Raw genomic sequence first — 12,869 nt, forward strand, 5'->3', positions numbered from 1 at the left:
TTTTATTAGGTACCTAACGTGACATATAACATTTAGTTTTGTTGAGTTTTTCTTTTAGGCTTAATTTAGGGATTGAATACTGTGTTTAATGCTTTTAATCTGTGTAGAGATTTGGTTATTAGTTACTTATTACATATTACAGTTTATTAATGTACTAAATTTAATAAATCTGGTATAGCCTGGCAAAAACAACAGGAAAATGATGTTGGCTCAGATTCTACCCGCTTTGAAAACACGGCATAGACGCCAAACAGAGAAGCGTACTCAGTAGGAGATTTGTGGGAGTTAATTATGGAAGCTAAGTTTAGACCAGAAACTGCTTCTATGCCAAACAGCGTCTACACTATTCACGCCACGGAATTTCATTCTGTAAATACAGCAGAAACCACCTAAACTTCAGATATAAGCTGGACATGGAGACTGCATGTGTGTGAATGTGTTCGTTACCAAGAGAAGACAAAAATACAGTAAATTAATTAAAGAAATATAAAAGAAAGGTTTCTGTATCTCTGCCAGCAAATTACCCAGAAGGTGGTGTGTCTGTGTAAACCCATTAAAGCAAGTAATCTCTTTTTTTCAGTACCAATGTTTTCCAGCCCAACAAAATTATTTTTCTAATAAAAACTAATAAAAAAATAATAGCTCCCGCAAGCCATCTTATGCCGGGAGCTATGAATCTGAGAGATATTATTTATTTATTTCTACAATAATTGTCAAAGAAATGGTCGCAAAAATAGTTGCGCTCAACAGGGAGTGGTGGATTGCAAGATAAAGGTTAGCAATAACAATAAATACTTTAAAAAGGGTAAATGTGAAAATATTTGTGCACTTACAGATTTCTTTGGTTTTTGCTCATACATGTTTTCAATCTATCAAACAAATATTAATATCAGACAAATATTACTTGAGTAAATATAAAAAGCATTTTTAAATGATAAATTCATTTATTAAGGGAAAAAAATGATATCCAAATAAACCTGCCAATGTGTGAAAAAGTAATTAGCCCCCCAATAAGTAATTGATATTATATATTTTTTGAAAAGCTGAGTCTAACCAAAACCAGACCTGATTAATGCCAGACCTGTAGAATCAAGAAATAATTTAAATAGAACCTGTCTGACCACATGAAGCAAATAATAGATCTCAAAAAGAAACACATTATGTCAGGATCTGATGAAATTCAAGAACAGATGAGAAAACAAAGTAATTGATTATCTATCAGATTTAAAAAGGTTATCAAGTCATTTCTAAAGCTTTGGGACCACAATGAGAGCTATTATCCACAAATAGAGAAAACATAGAACCGTGGTAAACCTTTCCAGGAGTGACAAGCCTACCCACATTTAGTCCAAAAGGGCATGGACAACTCATCCAGGAGGTCACAAAAGGACCCAGAACAACATCTAAAGAACTGCAGGTCTCACTTGCCTCAGTTAAGGTCAGTGTTAATAATTTAATCAATCAAGAATAAGAGACTGGGCAAAAATGGTCAAGAGATTAGCCAACACTATCATAGTGTCTTTACCGTCAATGCAAACTCTTTAGATAAATAGCACTTTGTGGATGAGCACTGTCCTGTTAAAATTAAGCTTATTAACATATAAATCTGGGCTGTCAAAGTGCATGTAATGAAGATCAAAGATGATCTGATATCGCACCAAAATGCACCTCACACTATGGGCACTTTTCCACTAGATGCCAAGTTCCTGAACGCTTCTGCGCTTTTCCACCACAAAACCACAGGTTTTCGGCCGGAAAGTCGGTGCCATTTTTGTCCTATAATCTTGGTGGTCTGGAACCAGCGAACCTGTGATGCAAGAAGACAAAGGGTGGGGCTTCAAGCCTTACAAAAAAAAAGGCGTTCAAATCATCTCCCGACTTCTGATTCCGGTTTGTGGAAATCGCCCATATTTACATATGCAGTGAGTGGCTTCTTCTTCATCCAAAATCACACCTTGTGTTCTCAGCTTAATTACTCAGGAGTCCCTTCACAAATAAACATAATCCATATATGGTTAGAAAGGGCGGAACTTACTCTTTCTAAAAATATCCCAGTGTAGTAAAGCATCTACAAGAAACCCATTGAGAAAAACACCTAAATGTGAGATCTCCTTCGCCAACCAATATTATTTACCTTTAGTGCTTCAAACATATTTATATGATGTTTCAAACCAAATAATATCAGTAAATGACTCAAAAGTTTCCACAGAAAAAGTGTGAAACTACCTGCACTCAAACTAAAGCTAGGTATGCTGCGCACTACTTTATATAGTTTTTATTTTACTTGCACATTTTTACTAAGTAGTTATTTTGCACTAAACATTATTTATTTACACTAAAAAGTAAGAAAAATAACTCCGCCTGACGCTCTCCATGTATTTTGTCAATGTTATAATTAATAAGCCATATAATTAACTATTATCAATATTCTTATGCGTTTGACTCATACACACTCTACTCTAACCATTTTTGAAAAGATATCTTTGGTGTGAATATATTTAAAGTCTATACATTCAAAAATAAGTAAAAAAAAAAACAGGCGCTTGGTAAAATTATGAACAAAACATGATCAGTTTCAGGAAAATATAACAATTCTGCTTCCTTTTACATTTTAAATGATTATATTTTTGTGCAGCCGTATGGCTTCTGGAGTAAAAGAGATCAGGGCATGAGTTTGTCTGGTATAATTACTGTGTTATAAGACCTGAAAGAGGAACTGAAAACAAAAACAGAGGAAAAACACACCAAAACAGCCTAGGACTCAAAGGGTAAAAGCAAAAAAGTAAATGCAGTGATAAAAATAAGTATATGACACCAGGCCTTTTGAACACCATTGATATGGTTGCTGACCACAGTGCCTCCACACATGGATTCATTGATCTTCTCCACCAAGTAAAAAGCTGAAGATGACCTACAGTCATTCTGAGTCACTCCAGGACAAGTCTGGCACAACTACCCACCAAGATTCATTCCTGTTGATTGATTCCTTCTGGGTGCAACTATTTTTTAACACTCTGTCCAGTTCATTTCCTCAGACCTCCAGACTGTCATCACTCTTCTACCCAAGTTACTCATTATTCATGACGCCACTCTGAAAGTATTGTAATTTTGAGTGGCAGCTTCATGATTGATTCTGGAAGCTGCAAACGACAACTTTACACTCCCGACAGCGTGATGGAAAAACACAAACATAACATAACATTTTTGTTTGGAGATATGAAGAAGCACCCAGGCTCCATCTCCTCTGTTTGATGGGGGAGGGAGAGGAAAGAGGCCTTACACCATCTTCACCACGGATGTGTGGGAATAAGGTGTGACCCGATCAAGAAAATCAGAGGTGATAACACTTGTTGCCTAGCAACACTCCTTTGACAGAACGGTAACTTCAAACAATGCCGTGCGACGGACCCTTTCTTTGAGGAGATAGAAAAGACAGAAGGTCTTTGGGCACATTTCTTTTGAACAAAGCCGCTGTGATGCATGTTGCTGAGGGTAGCTGCTCTTACGAAAGGTCCTGCAAGTCGTCACTATTACATGTTGAACAGATCGCCTCAAATGTGTGAAGCCTGCATATGCACACGACTACAGTGCCCCAAGACACATGGGCATACATATTAATAAAGGCAGTAGGTTAATTAATTAACATGGAGAACATCAAATAATTAAACAAACAGACAAACAACCAAGCGGGCACTTTATGTTTTGTTTCTCTTGGTAAATGGCAGCTATTTACTTTAGTATAAAGTGAAAGAATTATAGAATATGGCCCAATCCTCTTGTTTTATAGTGTAACCCTTCCCCTTAGAACAGAGTTACATGGGAAGGGATAAAATCCTCCTCCTTCAAGAACCTGATACAGATATAGCATAGCGCTTACAGCTGTGGAGCGCTAAAGTTTAGCAACCTAGCTGCTGCTTTTGAAACAGGGTGAAGGGCATCATTAATGTAACGATGTGCTGTCAAAGTGAGGAACCTGTCTTACACCCTGTGCAAGCTATGTCGCGATGCTCATTGCTATCCTACCCCCTGCCAACAGTCTATTTTCATGTTTTGCACCTGCATCATTTAAAGAGCAATGGCACGTGTGAACATATCTACACTGATAGATATGGTGATCTGGAAGTGAAGTGTGTTCAGGTACATTTCTGGCATATTGCTATCTTGGCAACAAAAACACAGGTGTGCCACTGACTAAATACAGCCTAGACAGACGTCAACAGTCAGACGTTCATTGCTATCTTTGCAGCGAAATGTTGACTCAATGCATCCTCAATGTAAACTTTTACATCAACAACAAACAATGAACGAGTATAAATGAGCAGGTTAGTTTTTCTCTGCTGAGAAGTGTTGGACATGTACAGGTAGCTGCGCCTCTGCACACAGGTAGTGTGAGGCTAGAGAAACGTTGATTGGATTATAGCATGTTATGCCCAAAACATACCCGTGATTAATTAATTAAGAGCTTGTACATGCCTTCTTTGTGTTTTGAACTGTGCAAGGCTTACTTTTCCCATCGTTCTGATAGCAAAGACACACTGACATGCCCTAAATCAAGCTGGTGCTCAGTTGACTGCTCGTCCAGATCACCAAAATAGGGTGCTAAAAGTGATGTGCCCTACACCAGGCCTTCTGGATTTTGATGTGCGACAACAAGCCATTAATCTTGCCGCTCACTACACTGCCTCCACACATGGATTTGTTTAAGAACGACTTTAAGAATAATAAACACCAGTTTTGTGACTGTTTTCCAAAAGTCTTTTTAGTCTTCAAGATACAGAATAAAATTAAGTATTAGGTCAGCTGCAAACGATTTCAGGAAATGCTTCTAATTTTAAAAATGTTACGAAACATTAGCATTCTAAATGCTTTAGGATACTAAACCCTATGCTAAAAATGACAAATGCCAACGGCACAAGTTGAATTGGTTTGTAAAACCAAGGAAAAGTTCAATAACGAAAGGTTTTAATGCGTAAATAAATGGAATAATAATCATATCTAACATTCACTTACATTGATTATATTGATTGTAAACACTTACCAAAACTATAACTGCGTCGTGTAAAGGCCCCTCTGTGTGGAGAGTCTCCATGCCATCTTCAATGATGTAGTCCCACTCCACTCCAAGGTCGATGAAGCTGTGAGACCTGATCTCCTCCCCTTTACCATTTAGGAGGTAATGTCCTGTGGCTTGGTTCTTCACAGCTGCAACCAAGGACCAGTTAAAAACCTTCAAGCTGTACAATTTATAAAAAGTACCATTCTCCTTCACCTCCCACACACAGAGTGATGAACGATAGTAGTAGGTTTATCATCACTCTATGGTGAATCTTGGGAAGGCTTTATAAATGCGCAGATATGGTAGTTTGTTAATGCCACTACTGGAGAGCCCAGCAGTGACGTGAAGGGTGAAGATGGCGTTGCAGTTATTCAGTGACACTGGGAAGTAATGATGCACTCTGGGCAGAGTACAGCAGAGTCGAGCATCTGACTGAATGTCAATGGAGATTACTGCTGGAGAAAGACGTCAAGTGAATCACCATTGCTTTCAGCCAGTAAATGTCACTGCAATGGAAAGAGCAAGAGAACTAGAATGGTGCTCTTAGTACTATGTGTTAGTCTAGTACTCTAAAGCGAGTCTGGATATCAAAATAGAATCACACTAAATAAAATGTGCTGTTGTTTTACAAACAAGCAACATGGGTGCAATAGGTTTGTTCAAAAATCAAAGCATTTTTTGGATATTTGGAATTTTAGAGATACAGCGCCAGTCAAGAGTTTAGTCATCCAGATTATAAAGGGACACATAAGCAATCATGTACTAAACATGTTAAAAGTGTTAAACACTCTTATCTGGGCTGGTAACTTGCAGTTTCTGAGGCTGGTTACTCTGATGGACTTATCCTGTGCAACAGAAGTAACTCTTGGTCTTCCTTTCCTGGGGTGTTCCTAATGAGTGCCAGTTTCATCATAACGTTTATGATGGTCTTTGCGACTGCACTTTCTGCACAGGATACTTTACTTTCTAAGTTCCTGACATTTCTGACTGACTGACCTTCATTTCTTTAAGTATGTTTTTATCTTTACTTCTTTAGTTGAGTAGTCTTTAACATAATATGGATTAGAACATTACTCAAATAGAGCTATTCACTGTACACCTGTAACTCTACCTCTTCACAAGAAATTTAAGTAATTAACTCTTGATAAGTTCAGCACAGCTGTTACCTGAAAGCCATTCCAGTATACTCTACCTCATAAAACTGACTGAGAAAATCCAGCCAAGATGTGCAAAACTGTCATCTAAGCAAGAGGTGCTACATTGAACAATCTAAAAAATTTAACATATTCTGCTTTTTTAACCCTTTTTTTTTTAAATTAAATAATTTCATATACTTTTTCTTCATAGTCTGGATGACTTCAGTATTAATCTACACTGCAGATATTTTTTTAAATAAAAAAAATGCACAGAATTAAAGGTGTGTACAAACTTTTAATGGTACTATAAGTAAATATTTTCGATAAACTCTTGAAATGATGCTTTAAAGAGCTTTAAAACTTTAAACTAATTACAACTAAGGCTTGTGCCCTTACCTTGAATGTACTGAAATGTATCCCAATTTCTTGAATAGTTAAATAATACAGCATGTACCAAATCATGATTACAACAACCTGCTTTATCACATCATTTAGTATTTTTACCTCATTACTAGCCCTAAATTACTTCCAGCTCAATTTTTATAGAATGTGTTGCAGGTCTGAAATGCATGAATAGATTACCCCACATAAAATGCAGAGCAGACAAAACACGAAATATCTGGAGTTTAAACTGTTTATAATTAAATATAAGTCAATATATGCGCACATAATGTATGAAACACTGCCTTTTGTTTTTAATTAACATTTCTCCTTACTGCTTCAACTTTTTCTGATTTGGGCTTGTACAAATACATCCCAAGCTGCTTCCAGGCTAAATGCAGTATCGAGCCACACACTTGCAGGAATCAAATTTCATTAAATATTAACTCGATTATGACTCCGCGTGAATACTGAATGGGACGCTGTTGAAGAATGAAGAATATTTTGCAATGCAAAGAGAAACCTCATTAATTATTCATCGCTAAAGCTAACGGTGATAAAGTGAAATGGACTGCAAATTGCAGATCCTTTAATGCTGGTCAAGTAAGCACTATCAGCGAGGAACCCTTGTGTGACCTCTTCAGGGATTGGGAACTGTGGCAAAAGTTGTGCAAAAGAAAATCCTTCTTTATTTAATTCCTTAATTAAAATAAGTTTAGGATTCATTAAAAATTCAATCAGCGTAGTATAATTCCCTCTCTATTTGAGGAAAGGTTTGGAATGGTGTGCTGGCTCATGAATATGCAAACCTCGTGGACTTTGAATGCTCTAAGGTGCACAATCTGAAACAGTCTCATCAGCACATTTGTCTTTAGCTATTTATCTCACTGATCTTTTCAATTACTGCTTTAGAAAAGCTAAAATGAGACCATGATTGAGAATAGGAAGGAGACAAAACACCTCAGCTTGAGAGGGACATGAGGTGCATGTGTACATTTGGAATACAATGTTTTTGAATGGTGGGAATTCATCCACATGAGCATAGATAAATCAAATTTCTTTACTGACCAATATTAAGCAGACTTTATATAATGCTTGGCTTATACTACAGGATTTTAAAAATTGATGTCAATATAGAAAACGTAAAAAAAGACATTACTAGTCATCACCCCCTCATTACACTACATAATCTTTCTTGACTGAAACAACACACTCTTTAAGATTATGCACATTGGAGTGACACTGGCTGTGTATTGGAGTGTTAGACGTGAGTGTTCTGCTGGAATGATGAATCAGGCACAGCAGTGCTGCTGAAGTTTTTAAACACCTCAGGGCCTGCATTGTTTAAACAGCAACAGAGCTTGTGAATAAATCTATGCTGATGGTTGAGGTGGTCTGGAAGTGAGGTGTGTGCAGGTACATTTCTAGTGTATTGCTATCTTGACTATGGAAAGGAAAATGCAGCAGTGCACAAACCCAACTTTACATCAGCAAATAACAAAATACTAAATAAACACAATACAAAACAAATAAAGATTTTAACATGGTCCGGGGGCTAAGCACTGCCACTTCGAACGTGAGATTCCACGTTCGAATCCTCTTCATGCAGCTTGCCATTAACTGCCGAAGCCCCGAGAGAGCACAATTGGCCTTGCTCTCTCTGGGTGGGTAGATGGCACTCTTTCTCCACATCACTCCAAAGGGTGATGTCGATAAGCACAAGGCTGCGTCTGTGAGCTGATGTATCGGAACCAAGTCACTGCACTTTCCTTCGAGCACACTGTGTTGCTACTCGGCAATGATGCATCAGCAGAAGTTCAAAAAGAGATGGTGGCTGTCTTTATATGTATCGGAGGAGGCATGTGCTAGTCTTCACCCTCCTGGTGTTGGGGCATCACTAGTGATAGGGCGAGTGCTAATGAGATGGTTGGGTAACTGGCCTCGTAAATTAGGGGAAAAAAATGGGATAAAAAAAATAATTAATACCAACGCGACAAAGTCAGAGCTCATCTGGCTCTTAAAGGAAATGTGAGGCAAGTGACACACTGATTGGTCTGCTTCACGCTACGCCCAAAACACGCCCATGATTAATGAAGAGAACTAGTATATGTCTTTGGCATGTTTTGAGCCGTGCCAGGCGTATTTTTTGTGTTCTCATGATACCAGAAACACACTGACAGGCTCTGAATCAAGCTAAGTGGTACATGGTTGACGGCTCATCTATAGATCACTAAAATAGGGCCCTCAGTGTCACTGCTGGACTGAAAATAGTGCAACAACAATGTCCTGTTGGTAGCATCCTGTGACCAGCATCCTGTGACCACTGATTAAGGAATGTGGATCATTTGCTTCTGACTTTACGTCTACATGGTGAAGCAGCTAAGTAGGACTGCCTAATAGAGTGGAATCCAGGAGCACTGCTGTGTCTGATTCACTTATACCAGCACAACATACACGACTATCACACAACCACCACACCAGTGTCACTGCAGTGCTTAAATTGACCCACCACCCAAATAATACCTGTTCTGGGGTGAATTATATACAGTATACAATTGCATATACATCTATATAAGGTCAGAGTCACATTTCCTACCAGAGAATCAGTATCCACCTCACCCTACAGCCTAATAAATATTAAACATACAGCTCTGAAAAAAAAAAGAATTAAGAGACCACTTCAGTTTCTGAATCAGTTTCTCTGATTTTGCAATTTATATGTATATGTTTGAGTAAAATGAACATTGTTGTTTTATTCTATAAACTACAGACAACATTTCTCCCAAATTCCCAAAAAGAATATTTTCTTTCAGCAAAAAGACGCAGAGCTTTCAGACCTCAAATAATGAGACCAGAAATCAATATTGGGTGAAATGGTTTTCCTGGTTTTTAATCACAGTTTTTAGGCATTTTGGCATGTTCTCCTCCGCCAGTCTTACACACTGCTTTTGGATAACTTCATGCCACTCCTGGTTCAAGCAGTTCAGTTTGGTTTGATGGCTTGTGATTATCCACCCTTCTCTTGATTATATTCCAGAGGTTTTTAATTTGGTTAAAGAAACTCATCATTTTTAGGTAGTCTCTTATTTTTTTTAGAGCTGTAGTTCAGGTTTCATATTTACATTTCACAATTAAGGCAGCCCTAACTTCTCTGGAAAAAGATTGGAGAACTAATGATTGATAACAGACAGCACACACTAAAGGAAATTCTGATAAGGTCCTCAATTACGATCAGCCTGAAATTGGGAGATTTATTGTGACTGTTGGGAAGAGCAAATCAGCCTCAAAATCAACCCTGATTATCCTGTAGTGTGAGCCAGGTATGACTTAAATTGCATTATTCCATCATGAAATGAGAAATGAAAGGAAAGCATGATGTGAGAACACACAATGATGAAAAATTGAATGAGAATGGATCCACCAGGGTTTTTTTGTTGCCGCAAGATTGATGGAAATGGATTGATTTAAACTCTTAGCGGGAATGTGTAAAGGTTAGCATGCTTTTGATTTCCAGGCCAAAGGGCCTGTGAGGACACTTACCAAGAATGTGAGGGGAGGCCTCATGTTCTTGGATGACCACGTGTCTAGTCCCAGGGGGGATGAGGAACATCTTAAGGTAACCTTTGCACCAGAGCAAAACAGCAACGGGGGAAGGAGGAAGAGAGCAGAAGCAATTTGTGAGTAAAAGAAGGCTAATATCTGGTTGTTCTTTGCAGAGGTGGACATCCTGGTGTTAGAAGGCACTGAGCCTTTTTTTTCCACTGTTTGGGTCTAAGAAAGCTGAGAAAGAGTCAAAGCTGAAGAGTTACTTTTACAGCTGTTGTGCAGAGAGCTTGACTGTAGAAATCCTATAGGAGAGAAAGTTAACTGAAAAGGTGACTGAAGGTTCTGCTTTCAGATTCCACCTTTACTTTAATAAAAACATCGACACTTTTGCATTTACCCTGCTTGGACTGAATATAAGTCAGCCTAGAGTGATAAATGATTAGTATAGAGATACATCGAAATGAAGATTTTGGGAAGAAACCAAATCCGAACAATATAAAACAATTGGTCTAAGGCCATACATTGTATACTGAACACTGTTTTTTGCAGGTTTTCATTAAATTTACCAATGTAATCTGTGTAGCATGTGGTTTGAGACTGTCTTGTTAAAAAAAATTCATGGGTGTCCCTGAAAAAGATGTCATCTTCAGGGCGCCATTTGTCATTGTAGGATCTCAATGTACTTTTTTTGTGCTGCCATCATAGAATGGACAGCATCCAAGCATCCAAAAGAAATCTAAAATACAGATTTGCCTGACCACAATTCAGATGTGATTATCCATTTTAGTTTAGTTTGAAAGGAGTAGTCTAGAAGAGGAGTGGTTTAGCTGTGATGCTAGCTAAATGTTTTGAGCTGGATTACTCACTTAATGTTGATGATAGACTCAAGTCCCTGTGTAAGCTCAGTCTTTACATTTCCCTGTGGCAATAGGGAGCCCTCCTGTCTGTTTTTAGCTAACTCTAATTGTCTTTTTGGCTCTGTTAATTCTTTGGAATCCAGTAAAGTGCCATTGCTGCTAAAATTAGGGCAAACATCGCAATACAATATCTGATTAAAATGTTCAGTCTTATTCGGTTGAACATTGATGGTAAATGATTAGTTGCTAAGCAATAGGTGCATCACTAAGACAGAGCTAGGACAATATGTAGATCTAAAAAGAGCTTTTGGAAACTTTGGGAACTTATTATTATTGACAAACGCATGATGGAAGCTTAATGGCAGAACCTTGAGCCACATTTCAACACTTCAGAAAAATCTAAAGCTCTATAGAAAGGTGCTAAAGTTGCCTCCGGTTCTACTGCACTGCGGATGTCCACGCCTCTGCAAAGCATCGCACCACTTACCAAGAACATTTCTAGAGTCGTCTGTTTTATTCAGATGCACGTGCTTCGCTCCTTTGGGCAGCGAGAAGGCTCCCCTCGTCTTCCCTTTGGGGGATAAGAAGTGACTGTTATACAGTTTTTTGTCCTGCACTCTTTTGCCATTGACTTGGAGCACTCACTTTGAAGCCACTAGTAGCAGGGGGTCTATCTTAAGGTGGGATAATGGTCAAAAAAAGTGAGCCTGAGAATCTGGCTGAAGACCAGTGAGGTACTGACTGCCACATGGGGCTTTATTTGACTAGTTAATGCAAACCTCTAGACTCCAGACTCTGCCTACTGCCAGGAGATCTGGCTCATCTCAAGAGGGTTCAGGTGAGGTGGCAGAAGTGGACTACTGAGAGGCTGGGACAGGAGTGGAGGAAAATGTGGCAATGACTGGGTCATAAAACGGCAGTTATGTGTAAGAATACAAATGTGGAAAGGTCAGCAGTGCAGAGAATGTGTAATGTTGGTCTTATATACAGTGATATTGCACTAACCTCGCTTAACTGGGGTTGAGGCCGTAGGTCATTTTTTAAACACCTTTAACATGTTTTGTGCTGGATGGATCAATAAGCTCTAGTAAATAAAGGTGCCATAAAATGAGCTTTAAAGTGAAGTCATAGAAGAAGTATTGTCTCTAAACCATCTCTGCTGAAAAAACAGCCTGGCCAGCTCAAGCTGTTTAAGCCGGTTGAACTTCTTAGCTCATAACCAGAATAGTGCTGGGTTTGGGTTGGTCCATCAGCATTACCACCAAGACCAAAAATCAACTGAAACATACAATTGGCTGGTCAGGAGTTGGTCAACCACTAGGTTTACTAGTATGGGGTATGTTTTGTCTGACTTGTTGGTTTAGCTGATTATCATAGACCAACATAGAACATCTGCAAGTACAAGCAACTACCAGCAAAAGCTGGTCTACAGCTGGATTCAGCAGGGATTGTGCTGATTATTACTCTAGTATTTTTTACAGTTAACTTAAAAGGAGGAATACAAACAGCTGGTCTTGGCTGGGCTGGAGTGGCTGTTTGATTAAATTATTCAGTCTTTTCTTATTCGATTGAACATTGAAAGTACATGTTTTGGCCATTTTTAGACTAATTTTATGTGGCAGTTATGTGAAGGAATACGAATGTGGAAAGTTCAGCAGTGTACAGAATGTGAAATGTTGGTCTTATATACTGTGATATTGCATTAACCTCATTAGTGGCCATGGGTTGATAGGTCATAGGTCATTTTTTATTTATTTATTTTTTTAACCTTTTTCTACATGAAAGGCTCACAAGTCAATGGCAAAGAAAGCATTACAAAAAGGGAGAGAAGAATGTAGGATTAGGTAACACAGAATACTTGCAGGTTGTGTTTTCCAACACAGGGATTTCTTT

The 12,869-nt window shown here is 38.4% G+C and overlaps 1 protein-coding gene across 1 annotated transcript in view; it reads right to left on the reverse strand.

Moving 5' to 3' along the window:
• The window catches only part of adamts3 (ADAM metallopeptidase with thrombospondin type 1 motif, 3), a 232,580-nt gene that overhangs the window by 64,451 nt on the left and 155,260 nt on the right, over nt 1–12,869 (reverse strand). Inside the window, exons 16-17 of the mRNA XM_022664827.2 lie at nt 10,114–10,194; nt 5,039–5,202 (exon numbers count right to left, since the gene is read on the reverse strand). Coding sequence (XP_022520548.2) covers nt 5,039–5,202; nt 10,114–10,194 — 245 coding nt within the window. The remainder of the gene's footprint in view (nt 1–5,038; nt 5,203–10,113; nt 10,195–12,869) is intronic.

This window comes from Astyanax mexicanus, chromosome 22, assembly GCF_023375975.1.
Source record: "Astyanax mexicanus isolate ESR-SI-001 chromosome 22, AstMex3_surface, whole genome shotgun sequence".
NCBI classification, from domain to species: Eukaryota; Metazoa; Chordata; class Actinopteri; order Characiformes; family Acestrorhamphidae; genus Astyanax; species Astyanax mexicanus.